Source organism: Mustela putorius, unplaced genomic scaffold (assembly GCF_011764305.1).
Source record: "Mustela putorius furo isolate JIRA1106 unplaced genomic scaffold, ASM1176430v1.1 tig00003871_pilon_pilon_pilon, whole genome shotgun sequence".
NCBI classification, from domain to species: domain Eukaryota; kingdom Metazoa; phylum Chordata; class Mammalia; order Carnivora; family Mustelidae; genus Mustela; species Mustela putorius.
In genome coordinates, this window is record NW_025422023.1 from 14,633,017 (window position 1) to 14,647,068 (window position 14,052).

General features: G+C 61.0%; 1 protein-coding gene across 3 annotated transcripts in view; it reads left to right on the plus strand.

Moving 5' to 3' along the window:
• The window catches only part of TBC1D22A (TBC1 domain family member 22A), a 296,923-nt gene extending 288,331 nt beyond the window's left edge, over positions 1–8,592 (plus strand). For all 3 annotated transcript variants that reach the window (XM_004775436.3, XM_013047255.2, XM_013047256.2), the window contains one exon: positions 8,055–8,592. In XM_004775436.3, the coding sequence (XP_004775493.1) occupies positions 8,055–8,183 (129 nt within the window). In that variant the 3' untranslated portion in view covers positions 8,184–8,592. The remainder of the gene's footprint in view (positions 1–8,054) is intronic.
• The last annotated feature ends 5,460 nt before the right edge of the window (positions 8,593–14,052 follow it).

The following is a 14,052-nucleotide window of genomic DNA, read 5'->3' on the forward strand; positions in this document are numbered from 1 at the left end:
GTCCCTGGACGTGCTCCCCTCAGGGATGGGTCAGGCAGTGTGTGTCTGCCCGGCCCGCTGTCCTTCTGGGGAGACTTTGTCTTCTCCCGTCGACCTGGTTGGAATGTCCATAGAGCGCCTCCCTGGGGGCCCTTCAGGGTTGTAGGGGACAGTTCTGTCACTCCAGCTGCCTTGTTTGACAAAAGCCCGGGACAAACACAGAGCCGGCTCAGTCTGCCTGTCCCAGCTGGTGGCCCTGCCTGGACTTGGGCCCTGTGACTTAGCCGAGGCTGGGTCGGCCCTGGATGCACATGGCTCCGGGCTTGTGAGCTGCCCTGCGGGGGTCCACCTCCTGCATTTTCTCCCAGTGGGGTCACTGCCCTCTGGGCCTCTGCAGGCAGCCTCAACACACGTGCTCCCACAGTGCTCCCGTGGGAGGCTTCAGAGTGAAGCCGCCTTTCCTGGGGCTCTCAGGGTGGTGAGCCTGCCCCGCGGCCGCAGGACGCCCTCGCCAGTGCTCCGGCTAGCTTCCCAGCACAGGACCTGGCGCTCGCCGCGAGGTACCCGGGTACACATTTGTATTCAGGTGTTGCCGTGAGAGAAGCTCCGCTCTTAGTGCCATGTTTTATGTCTCCAAATAATCCCTTTGTAATAAACTTAATTCCTGCCTGAACATGCATACCAGTCTGTGCACCTGTCACAAAGTCAAATAACGTGACATCTCCGGTTACATTATCACTCTTGATTAGAGTCTTACTCCTCAATACCGGCCTGTGATTCCGCGGGCACTCCCTGCCACGTTAATGTCTTCTTACGGTCGTTATCGGGCGACACCGCTGTCACTCGGAGATGGGTGGCTGGGAGCAGCGGCGACCCCCCAGAGGAAGCCCAGCAGTTTCGACGCCGGCTGTCCTCCTTGGGGCGGCAGGCGTCATTCTGAGCAGAAACCGAGCTGTGCATACGTAGAGATGAACTGAGGAAACCAGACTGCTCAGGCTCCAAGTGGTGTGTGCCGAGTCGTCTCCTCCAAGGCCCCGCTTCCCAGTTGGCACCACTTATTTTCAGACGGGTCCCCTCCATCACAGCAAGTGTTGCCGAGCTGGGCCACTGCAGGAAGTGGCCGGTGTACCTGGGAGCTGCCCTTGCTTGGCAGCCGGCCAGGCCTGGAGGGGAGGTGCCCCTGCCTGGCTCTCCCTCCCTGCAGCCCCGGTAGCCCCCGGGCTGCACAGCTGGGTGGCGGGCGGTGGCCGTGCGGTTCTCTGTGCTGAGGCGCCTCGTCAGTGCTGTGAAAACGCGACCTCTCTGGAAAATGAGCCCCTTGTAGTTACCGGCCCATGGGCAGCCTGAACAGGTGCTGATCTGGAGGGCCTGCGGCTCAGACTGCAGCACTGTGCCGGTAGGGCTGGCCCCGTCACTCCGCAGCCTGCGCCGTGATCAGACTGCCTTGGTCCCCCTGTCATGGTCTCCAGAGGGAGGGGCTCACTGTAGGCCTCCTAGGAACTGTCCCCCTAGGCGCTGTCCCCCCCGCTTTAGCTGGCTTCTGTGGGGCTCATGTGCCCTTCGCGGGCACACTTTCAGGCCTTGAAACAGAGGGCTGTTGTCCCCAGATCTGGAGTTCAAAGAGATTGCCCTGGCGAGGGTCACACAGCTGATGCTGACCCCCGGGCAGTCCCGCTCCGCACCTGGGCCCTCCTGCCTCCACCGCTGCCTCAGGAAGCCCCTCCCGACCTCCCCAGTGAGAAGTGAGCCCCAGGATTCTGCAAGAAGAGAAGGAACCAGAGGAGATTTTAACAAGTGTCTGTGTCAAGGGGCTTGGTCTTGTTGCTTGTGTCTAAGGGGTTTCTTTGAAAAGTTGGGTAGTTTGTGGTGTTTCCTGAAGGAGGGAGGTTGGGAAGAAAACCGTCGGGCCAGGGCCTTAGAGACGACGGTTTTGTGTGTCCGATTCCCTGTTCCTGCGGAGCTCACCTGAGTCGCACTGGTTGACGGTGTGGCTCAGTCACAGTGGTCCCTGCCGTGCGATGTGTTCGCTCTCACGCGTCCGTGTGATCCGTAACGGTGCTATGAACAGAAGCTGCCTGTGCGCCAGGCCCTCCGCTAGGCCCTGGGAGCGCAGCCCCGCGCCGCCGTAGCCGGGGTCTGTTGGCTGCTTGTGGAAGCAGCTCGTCTCCGGACTCCGGAGGGGGAAGGACAGAGCCATGCGCGCTCCTTTCAGGGCTGTCCTGGAGGTTTTGTTAACGTTCCCGTGTGTCTGCCCCCCTGCCGCCGACCCGCCCGTCTGCCCGTCTGTCCACCTGCTGACCCACCGTCCGTCGCTCCGTCTCCCCACCCGCTCACCCCTGCACCCATCCCCCGTCTCTCACCTGCCCGTCCGCCCGTCCCTCCACTCGTCCGTCCGTCCGTCCGTCCACATCCGCGCACTTGCCCACCGCGCGTCTCTCCCTCCCTCCAACCCGTCCCTCCACTCCTCCGCCCATTCCTCCGTCTGTCCGTCCACTCCTCCGCCCATTCCTCCGTCTGTCCGTCCACTCCTCCGCCCATTCCTCCGTCTGTCCGTCCACTCCTCCGCCCATTCCTCCGTCTGTCCGTCCACTCCTCCGCCCATTCCTCCGTCTGTCCGTCCACTCCTCCGCCCATTCCTCCGTCTGTCCGTCCACTCCTCCGCCCATTCCTCCGTCTGTCCGTCCACTCCTCCGCCCATTCCTCCGTCTGTCCGTCCACTCATCCGCCCATTCCTCCGTCTGTCCGTCCACTCATCTGCCCGTCCCTCCTCCCCCTCCCTCCCTCCATTCTGTATTCGCCCGCACCCAGCCATCCATCTGTCCGTCCGCCCGTCCATCCATCCTTCTACTCATGCACCTGTCCCTCCACCCACCCGTGCCCCCTGTCCGTCCGTCCGTCCGTCTGTCCACCCGCCCATGCAGAAGTCACATTTGTTTGGACGCGCGCCCTGCTGCTCTCGGTTGAGCACTGTGATGTTTGAGTCCTGTGGGGCCGAGGCTGTCTGAGTCTTTGCCCTCGAAGATCTCAGCCAGGTGATAAGGGCTGTGGTTGGATCCTGCATAGATCTGGATGGTCGCTGCCCTGTGGAGGTGTTGTAGGAACCACACAGCTCCCCAGCAGGATGTGCTGGGGGAACAGACTGCTCTGACCTAAGCCTTGGCCTCCAGGGGCACCTCTTTTCCTGGAAACCCTGGCTTTGCCTTCCCAGGGAGGGGCACTATGCAGGGGGCCATGACCAGGAGCCACCTCTGTCCCTACTCCCGCCCACCCCACCTGGCCGGCTTGAGCCGGGCAGTGTCCTCTCTGTCACTGAGGAGCTCAGTGGAGCCCGTGGGGAGTGGGGAGAATCATGCAGTGAATATGTCCGTGCATCGACAGAGACGTCCGGTGCCCGCGGGGCGTGGTGCTCTTCGTGCTCCACAGAGCAGTGCCCTCTGACGTCCTGTAAGCCCTGCTGTGGGGGAGACCGTGAACATTCTGGCTGCCTCCCAAAGTGGAATAGAACCAGGGGAAATACCGCATTTTGTATTGAGCCAGAAATCCAAGATTCAGCCTTCCAACCTGTAATCCACATGGAAGCCGTGAAGGTGCACTCCACAGTACTTTGTGCAGGCTGCCGGGAGTCCGGGGTGCACCGTCCCTGGCACGCACCCCGCAGGGACTCTGCAGTAGCCAGGCAGACGGGAGGCCTGGCTGTGACTCTGCTCAGGACTACGTGTCATCTGCGTTATGGTCAGTGACCTGTCACCTGATACCCACCTCTGTTCACACGGGGCGCGCGGGTACGCCTGCAGGCCGGGCCCGGGGCGGAGCTGCTGGCTGCTGCTGCTGCTGCGATATGCCCATGGCTTGGTGTGCGCGGTCACCGGCCGACAGATGGACGGACGGACGGATGGACGAATGGACGGATGCACGGACGGACGGATGGACGGATGGACGGACGCGTGAGGTCAGGAGCGTTTGCCTTTCCTGGGTTCTCACCTGTGCCTTTCTCTCCCGTTCACTCCGCCACTGGTGCTGGCCATGCCGCCGCCTTTCTTCCACAGACAGACCTGCTTCCTGTTGCCCAGGGGAGTGTGGGGAGCGTCGGTCACCTCCCCTGGGACGTGGGTGTGTTCCTGGGCTGGGGGGCCTGCACAGCGAGGGCACTGGGGCTGTCTCCCGGTTAGGGGAGGCCCTGCGGCCTGCAGAGATCCGGCGGTCAGCTCTGACCCTGGACTCAGCTGTGTGACACCACTCCGCGGTGGGTGTCCTGGCACAGAGGCAGAATGATCATCTTTCCTTTGATGCTCCTCGAAGCTCACACGCAGTCAGACCTCTGGGAGGATTTTGAGTTAAATACGGTTCATTTTGTGTCTGGCTTGAGAAGCTGAAGGTTGGGGCCAAAGAGAATGAAAAGCAGCATCCTCCTGGGTTCGCCGGCCCTCGTAGAAGATGCTGCCTCGGTGCCGCCCCGGGGCTTCGGGGGCTCTCTGGGGGCACCCCGTCCAGGGCTGGGGGTTCTCACCCCGGTACCTGCAGCAGGCCGTCCTGCCCCCCGCCCCCTCCCGGGCGGATCGCCCACTACGAGTTCGATTTCTTACTGAACTTGTCTCCTCAACTACCTGTTTCCCCACAGATGCTCGCTCTTTTATCAGAAACGCACCGGCCGCCGCTTTGGCCGCTCGCGGTAATTACGGTGGTAATGTCCGAGTCGGGGATGCTCCGCTCATGCGTGCCATGTGCCGGCCTCGTCACGGGCACTTGGCACCTGCTGGCAACACGGAGGGAGGGCGCTGCTGTCCCCAGTTGCAGGGGGGAACCTGAGAACAGCGCCAGGAGGCTTGCCCAGGGCCTGGAACCTGCCGAGGCACGACCGGGGTCTGAATCCTGGCAGTTCCGCAGCGTTTCAAGTGTGCGCTTGCCGCGGACTCCGGGTCGCCAAGCGGACTCTTCCCTGACTGCCACCACGTGCCGGCCGTTCTGTTTCAGGGCTGTGGGGGTGCTCGGGCCTGAGGACGTCACAGGGAGAGCGATCCCCCCGTGACAGAGGGTCGTGCGGTCGTGGTGGCGGTGTGGCTGGGGCCTGGACGGCTGAGCTGTGGCTCGCTGCCGCCCCTCACTGCCGCCTGCCCTCCCAGATGCCTCTGCAAAGGGCCAACCAGACCAGCAGCTCTGGGGTCATGGAGGGCCCCTTTTCACTGTACGGGAGCCTGAGCATACATACCTGAACACACCGGTGTGTCCCCACCTTGTCCTTTGCGGCAGGTGTACTCGCCAGAGAGAATCCTGCTTTGTAGATGGCAGCGTCCTTCCTCTGACTGGAAAAATACAACCTTTTGGTGGAAGGACCCAAAGCAAAAACATCATTTGAGCTTTAACACTGGGAGGTCCTCTTGGAACCCAACCAGAGGCAGGAGTCAGCAGTGGCAGATTTCCATCTGGAAGGTGGCCCGCGCGGCGTGTCTACGATGGTGAGCTGCCGACCTTCACGCCAGGCCCACGTCCGGGGCCTGCGATGATGCCCCTGCCCGTGCCGCGGCCGCATGAGTGTGGCTCTGCTGGGGCCGCCTGGCGCTGGGGGGCCTCCCTGGGGGAGGGCCCGGACAGAGGGAAGACCACCTCCGACCCACATGGTCGGGATGGGCCGTCCACGTGCAGGGTCCCAGCTGTGCTTTGCCCCGGAGAGGCGGGACAGCGTGTCCAGGCCCGTCCTGCGATGCTGGGCTGGATGCCCAGGCCTGCAGCTTTCTCGAGCTCCCTGGGCGGATCCTGACCCAGGGGCAGGGCTCAGAGCTGCAGACCTCCAGCTGTCCGGGCGGGACGGTTCCACTGCTCACGGCTGTCAGGACAGTTGGTGTCGCCGTGGACAGCGCGCTGATGGGCCGGCGGGGAGCTGCAGGTGCAGGAACCAGAATGTGCTCTCACCGCAGCTCGGCTAATGTGCAGGAGGGCGGGAAGAATATCACTGGGACCCGACTCGTCTGACTGCGGACATCAGTGTCCTGGGCAGAACTTCCTCTCCTTTTTATGTCTGCTGCCAGGGCAGAGTGCTGCCTGTGGACCTCAGTTTCCCTCTAGGTTTGCGGGACTGGGCTATTGACGGGCCCTGACTCAGCCCCTCGGCCCTGCCACTGCTCCGCAGGCCGACTGTCCCCGAGAGGGCCGAACCCCCTGCGATATGACCGGTGGCAGCTTTATGAGCGATGGCCCTTTGCCCAAATGGTGTGGGCAATGCCAGGCAGCCCGTGGCCAGTCGCCGGGCCGTGGTTCCCGCATCGGAGACACTCTGCCCCGTGCATAAATAAGACAGGCCCTTTTGAAAGCGAAATCTGTATTTAAGGACGCGTTGGGCTGTGTTCCTCGCCTCCCGTAAAGGTCAGTCGGATAGATTTTTCCTTCTTTAGCATTGCAGACTGCGAAGCGCTGGGCATTTCTATTCTCCCTCCATCCAGGGAGCCTGGGGGACTAAATTAGATTCTGAAATTGAGTGTGCGTGTGCGGAGGAGTCGGTGAGGTACCGTAATGGGAGGGCATTGCTTCTCACCTTGCAAGTAGCGAGGTCATGATAATATGAAGCGAAGTGGATTAAAAATAAAACCAAAGGTATTTATTTACGACCTGCTCAGAATTGGATTGGCGTCCGTGTAAGTTGCAGCTAATGGTGAAAGACAGCAGATTGATGTTGATCTGTCCCTGGGGACATTCTGCCAGTGAAATTTGCTCCGCGAATTCAATTTAAAGGCCCCCAGAAAGTATCCAAAATGCAAAAGGAAATGGGGTTGAGGAAGGGGATAAAGCAGCCGCGGTGAGCCGGCCGCGGGGGACAGTCGTGGGGCGCGTCTCGCGGTAGGGCTGGGCTCTGCGCGGCTCACGGACCCACGGCGCCGTGTCGTTCCACACCAGGTTCTGGCCTTCCCTCGTGGGAACTGGGACCCCATTCTGCAGATGAGGAGCCTGAGGCCGCGAGGCGGTCAGTGGCTGGGCTGGCCTCCCAGCCAGATAGCAGAGCAGCCAGGGCTGGGTCAGACCTGCTGTCGAGTCCGTGGCCTGAGTGCTCCCAGCGGCCGGCTCTGTGGGACAGCGTGGCCACCCCCAACCTACAGATACAGGGCGTGTGGCTAGCAGAGGGGTGTGTACTGAGGACTAGACTGAGATGAGAATGCGTCATCCGTCCTGTCCAGCACCCCCTGATTGTGTGCCCCGTCCCGGCCTTGTGGGGACAGGAGGCTCGGTGGACGGCACCCGTGTGAGTGTCCCAGTGCTGCGCCTTTCCAGGCAGGCAGGGTGGGGCAGCCCAAGTCACACGCCCCGTCTGCCACCTGTCCTCTGTTGGCAGCCTCCGAGGGCCAGCACCAGCACCCTGAAACCCCGGCCACCCTTCCGGCTCACTCAGATCTGGTTCTAGGGGGATGGGCAGGCTGGAGGGAAGGCCCCAGTGCTCCAGAGCCAGGGCCCGCCGGGCTGTCCACACAGTGTGGGCCCACTTCCCGAGAGGGAGTCTGGCCTCAGGCTTTGCCCGACCTGTCGGCCCAGTCCCCCATTTCTCCTGTGAGAGCCCCAGCCCAGGAAGCCATCCTGGTCACATAGCTCTCCCCACTTCTGCCGGAACCCTCCGGGTGCTGGACCTGTGCTCCCCGAGACCTGCCCTTCGGGGGGTTGCCGCTCTGCACAAGGGCCACGGTCCCTCAGAAGAGCTGGTCCGTGGGCAAGGCTGTGGGTCTCATGTATCACTATGGCCCCGGTCATGCTGTCCTTTCTAGCACTTTCTTCAGTATCCTTCTCTCTGGTTTCTAAACTGTGAGCTCTTGAGGCACGTCCTGTGTCCTATAGGGGGTGAGCTCAGTGCCCGCCTGGCGAGCCTGGGTGGGCTGGGTCAGCGGTGGGTCTCCAGCCTGGTTTTCCCTGGAAACCCTGAGTGCTGGCTGAGGGACAGTGACAGGGGCTGCCGGGCATGTCCCCCCCCCCCCAGCACGTACCCACCGTGGGCAGAGCCCGCCGCCAGCCAGTCCCCACCCAGGCGATCCCCTGAATTGCAGCCGCCCGCCCCATAGCTGGTCACCTGCTCTGACTTGGGCTTCTCTCTCTCCCCCCAGGAGCTGCTGCTCTTCCTTCAGAACCTGCCCACGGCGCACTGGGGCGACGAAGACGTCAGCCTGCTGTTGGCCGAGGCCTACCGCCTGAAGTTTGCCTTTGCGGATGCCCCCAATCACTACAAGAAGTGAGCCGGGGCCGGCGCAGCGGGCCGCACCCCGCCGGGGGCCATGGGTCCGGGGCCGAGGACAGGTCTTGCTGGGCAGCCCCGCTCTCCAGGGAGCAGGCTGGGACTGGGTGTCAGACGAGGGCCAGGGCCTGGCCGGGGTGGGGGGGCTGCTGCCTCTGTTTCCTGAGATACCAAAGAGAGCCGGGAGGGTGTTGGCCCTTCAGGGGCCCTGCCCGGAGCGTCCTTGCCAAATGCCCGCCTCCTGGAGCCACCAGGGCACAGCAGCCCAAGAGCCAGACCCTCTGGAGAGGCCTGCTGTCCGGTGCCGGGGCGGAAGGAGGTGGCCGTCATCTCATACCTGCTTTGAAATGCAAAAATCCTATTCTGTTGAGTGAAAGAAAATAAAACACAGACAAGAACATAGAAGTGAATGTTGCCCTCACCTGTGAAGTCTGTGTCCCCAGGGGCTTCTCGAAGTTGGCTTTACTCCTGTAATCGTCCGTCCCTCGGGCTTTAGCGTGTCCCTGCTCTCTTGCCTGAGACTGAACTGGGGACCGCCCTGTGCGCTGGCCGAGTGGCTGTGCGGCTCTGGCTCCAGCAGGCCGGGAGCAGGGTGAGGAGCTGAGCAACGGGCCTGCTTCGCATCTCCAGCCTCTTGGAAGAGAGCATTTCGGGGCCGTGTGCTGTACTGCTGGGGTATTGGGGGGAGGCGCTCAGGGCCCTGCAGCCCTGGGGACATGTCACACAGGCTGCTGCCGAGGACGGAGCTCCCTGCGCTGGGCTGTCAGGACCTGTGGGTTCTGTGTCTGTGATCAGAGTCCTCGAAGCTCGCTCTGTGGCCTCCTCACCGCCTCTCAGATCTCCGCGGGTTCCTTGCTCAGCTGACGGCTTCCTGTGGTCTGGGGTCGCTGGGGCTCAGAGCCCCGGCACAGAAGGTCCTGGACTGGCCTGCCTGGGGCTCCGCGGTGGCCACATACGCTTCCCACATGCCCCTGACACATGCGGAGGTACACCTGTCCCAGGCGTGTGGTTGGCTGGGACATGGCCGCCCTGCAACTCCGCCGGCCCACACTGACCCTTGAGCCAGGACAGGCTCCTGTCCTCAGCTCCGCCTCCTGCTCGCGGACCTGCGTATCTGGAGGCTCCTCTTCCCCGCTGCGGGCCTGCACTGGAGCCGCCTCGGTGCCCCCGCCTCTGCCTGCTGGGAGTGAGGACGCTGCGAGAAGCCGGTGAGCGGGGGCAGGAGTGCCTACACACGTGAGGTGTGTGTGTCCTTTCCTCTTGTTAAAAAGATTCTCGTGGTATCATTTCCACGTGTGATGTGGAAATCAGTGCAGAGCACTGTGCAAATGTGCGGTGTTCCCCGATCAGCCCGGGCGGGGTGGACGCTCAGGCCAGTGAGACAGAGCTGCAGCCCCGGGATCAGGGCCCGTCTCCGACCGGGGCTCGGTGGCCCAGCAGCTCCTTCTACAACCAGAGTGCGGGATTCCCGGAGGACGGCCCACGGCCGCGCGGGAAGCCCCGTCCTGCTTGGCCGCCGCCCCAGGAACCGCCATCACAGCCGGGCTCACCCGCACGGCCAAGGCGTGGACGTCCGCCTCTTGAGGCAGCTACTTTTTGCAGTAGGAGGCTCTGCCAGGTTAGATGAAGCTCCACGTGTGTCTTCCTGTGTCTGTGAGCCTGAGACCAACCCTCAGAGCCCCTTGATCGGAAGCGATGGAAGGGTGTTCTGTCTGAGAAGTGATGAGTTGGACGCAGTGAACCCCCAGCCTTGGCCTGATCCGAGGACCCTCCTAAGGGAACAGGGCTGCCCCGGGCCAGGCATCTTTGGTCCTTGGAGGCCAGGTCCTTGGAGGCCAGCTGAGAGTGGGGGCACTGGGCTGAGTCCTGGCCCAGGAGCACCTTTGGGGAGCCGGAGGTGCAAGGCAGAGCAGGAGTCACACTCGGGCCAAACCCCTAAACCCTGACTCTGCCCGGCTGAGGGTCAGATCCAGGACGGCCCCATGTCTGACCATCTGCAGGCCCGGGATGGGAAGGGCCTCCTCACCACAGCCGGTCAAGTGCCTCCTGGGACCCAGGACACCCCTGTCCCTGCTTCCAGCCTCCTGGGGTCCGTGAGACAAGGCCCCCGTGAGCCCCTGGCCCCTCCGGCACCCCATGCCTACACTTTCCCCCACCGTGGAGACTCCGCAGGGCTGCATGTCACTGTCGGCCGTCTCGTGCTGCCCACTGCTGGGGTGGGGTGAGGCACTGTCCCCCGGGGTGGCCAGAGACACCGCAGGGTGGGAGAGCTCCCCTAGCTTTCCCCCCATGACCGAGCGCCGTGTGGAGCTGGGCTGGCTCCCAGGCCTTGTTGCCGGCTTGGGCTCGCGGGGTGGGCAGGCCCCGTCCCTCCCTTGCGCGGGCGGCGGGGCTGCCGGCCCAGAGCTCAGAGCTGGTGGCCACTGCCATTTGTAGCCATGGTTTGCTGGTGTTGGTGGCGGCGGTTGACTCCTCAGCCCGTGCTGGGGTCTCACAGCCCCCACAGGTGGCTCCAACCCCGAGGTCCTGGGACAAGCCCCCGAGCCCTTATCCCTGTGGCCCTCACCTGGCCAGGCTACCGAGAGCAGCCCAGCCTGTTGGCACTGCCGCCAAGTGGAAGGTGCCGGAGAGAAGTTTGAGGGGTGTCCGGGCCCCGGGCAGGTCCGATGCGCTGGGGGTGTGGCATGATTCGGACTAGCTGGTGGGCGGGGCCTCTGCGCTGGTATTCCCTGTGGCTCTGAAACGGGGGAGCTCTCTCCTCTCATCCCCACATTTCAACAGATGGGTTCCATGGGGACCGCGGGCGTCCATCTGCCTTGACAGCGGGCTGGCGGGCCTGCCATCGGAGCCACTTTTTGGTGATGTGGGTAGACACCGCTCCCAGGGTCAGGCGGCGGGGGCCCCCCTGAGTCTCCCCGGTCCTGCCCCACCCCAACAGACCCTCTCCCCTTACCCCTTCCGCCTCGTGCTCCGCGAGCACCCAGAGATCGTGGCCACTCGGGGGCCTGCCCTGCTCAGCTGCGAGGCCCGTCCCCCTCGTTCTGTAGCCCGACTGACCATCAACCAAGAATGGCCAAGAATGCTCGAAGCCCCCATGTGACCATGCGCCAAGGATCTAACCCCCGAGCACATTGCATTAACAATTTGAGGCGGATTATTCACTTGGGAAAAAAATACACATTCAACTGCTTTCCTGATGATGGTTTTAAACGTAAAAATTAAAATTCCCCCAAATGCTCAAAATAGAAATAGGTATTTTTTAGAACAGGGAGTGGCAAAAGCCTTTTTGAGTGTGATTCCAGTGACCAAATGACCTGGATGGTCTGATGGACCACGTACACCGTGGAGCAGCTGTGAGGACCCCAGCACCGGCCCCTGCGCCCCCGCCCCCGGTGGGCAGAGGTGAGTGCCAGCCAGCCGAGCAAACGCATTCCCAGCCTGAATGAGATACTTACGTTCCCGAAGACGTATCGAGTTCTTGGAAATAACTCTCGGAAATAGAAACGGGCGCAGTACAGAAAGCAGGGAATTCTCAAAAGGGGGCGGCAGGGTGGTCAGTAAGTCGCTCGCATCATTCACAGTCGGGCGGGAGGCAGGGCAGGAGCTGAGGGGGTCCTGCGGCGCCAGCTGCCTGCTCTCAGGCTGCATTCCTGGCCGTTGGATCCGTTACAGTGGAAAACCAGCACGCTCGCTCTCAGTCTACATTTTTCTCCGAAGATCTAGCAGTGATTTTTGTGTATTTTTTTACTTTTAAACTGAAGTCTAATACTCACAGAAGAGGGCACCCTGCAAATCTAGCACCCAGTGGATTACCGAAGCAACACCCGGGCTCCACAGTGAAGGTCAAGGAGAACCCCTGGCCCTGGTGCACCCCCCTATCCCCCCACCGGTCTCCCTAAGCATGACGCCATCCCGACTCCCAGCACCACAGTTTGGTTTTGGATCTTCCGAAACTGTTCTTGAACAGGGTCGCACGGGATCTGCTTCTGTGAACGACGTACTTTGTACAGCTTTCTGCTCGCGAGGGCGTCCACGCCTGGGCAGCCGGGGTTCGGTCGGTCCTTCCTGCTGCTGTCGTTTTTCCCTTCAGACGAGTGGGTCACAGTTCCTGTGGATGGTTGCCAGGTGGGGGCTGTCACAACCACGGCGGCTCTGAGCGTCGACGCACGTCCGTCCTAGGTGGACGTGTGCCCACCACTCGGGGTGTTCGTCGAGGAGTGCGATGATGGGGCTGCGTGGCGTCTCCCCCACCCGAGAGGATGGCGGATTGTGCCACAGTGATTCCCCAGTGTACGTTTCCACCGCGGGGCTCGAGGGTCCTCGTCCCCCCACACCCTCACCCACTCGAGGTTCTTGGCCGTTCCAGGGGGAGGGTGTCTCAACGCTTCCCTCCGCCCCGGCCTCCCGCACATCTCCCCACACAGCGCAGCGTCTGTTTCCGTCCTGCCGCAGCCAGAAAGAGCCCTGCTTGGGCCCTCTTGTTGTCCTAATATCCCAAGTGCTTTCTCGTATCATTATAATTCTTCAAAAACACGATTTTAATGACTGCGCAATATTCTGTCGCATGGATTAACGTAATTCTGTGTATTCCCTTGCTGTACGTCAAGCTGCTTCCGTCTCTTACTGCTGCAAATGCTGCTGTGATCAACATCAACGTTCCTGAATGGATTTCCAAAGTTTGCGTCACGCCACCGCACTTTTCTGAAATACCCATTAGTATCTGTTTTCACTAACTGGAAGGCTCTAGAGAGGACTTGATGAGAAAAGGTGGAGCGGGAAGACGGCATTCGGCGTTGGTTCCCGGCAAGCCGGCCGAGACACCGCGAGAATGGCATCCCCACCCCCCATCCTTCCCTGGGACTCCGCTGGGTGTCCCGCTGCCTGCCGCCGCGGCTCTGGACTGTGGCTGTGAGCGTCAGTACTTTCCCTCACTTGCGCATCTGTTAGCAATATGTGTCTGTCCTAAGGTATCAGAAAGGCGTAAGAGAGGGGGTCTTTTTGTGGTCTGGGAATACGCGCACATCTTTTTGTATAAATTAATGGTAATGGCCTCTTTGCTTTATGCCATTTTGGCTTAGGGAAGATTTTAGGAATGTCCTACTTTCAGCGAGTTGGGGGAGCCCTGTAGTGGATTCTGCAGTCATTAGTGGGGAGTGGGTAAGTAGGCATCTCCCCCGTGCCATCTTCAGTGACCGAGGCTGCAAGTCTGCCTATCTGGCTGACCTGCGAATGTCTTAGCGAGTGCAAGGTTAAGAGACGATTGAACATGTAAGGGTGAAAAACTAGAAATCGAGTGTATACCATCCAGGAGAGGGAAAAGAAAGTGAATGAGCAAAACTGATCAAGTCAGAGAAGCTAAGAAAGGGGATGGGGAAAAGCAAAGAGAAATGCGGTAACTAAGAGCCTGGCCCGTGCGAGTCCAGATAAATCCTCTCAGAGAGATTCACGTTATACTGTTTGGAACCTCATAAAATCCAATAACATACAATTTGCAAGAGATATACCTAAAACAAGACGACACAAGACTTGAAATAAAAGCGTGAAGAAAATCAATGTGAGAAGTACTAACCAAAAGAAAACATGGCTGAGAATATCTGTGTTCCCCTAAAATCTATCTGAGGAACATTCAGAGGACAAAGGGGCACGTATGTCCCATGATCAGAGAGCACCTTAGCCATGTGTCTGCGTAGATAGGGATGTAGCCCCAACTGAAAGCAAAGAGGGACCCAATCACGGATGAAGGTCGACCTTGCCACAGCACGTGGGACATGCTAGCCTATCTTGCAGAAAATGTGGTTAAGCAAGGGATACATTTAAAAAACAGAAATTTGAAGAAAAATTATTACGCTAAGAGAATTTTGCTCTCCACA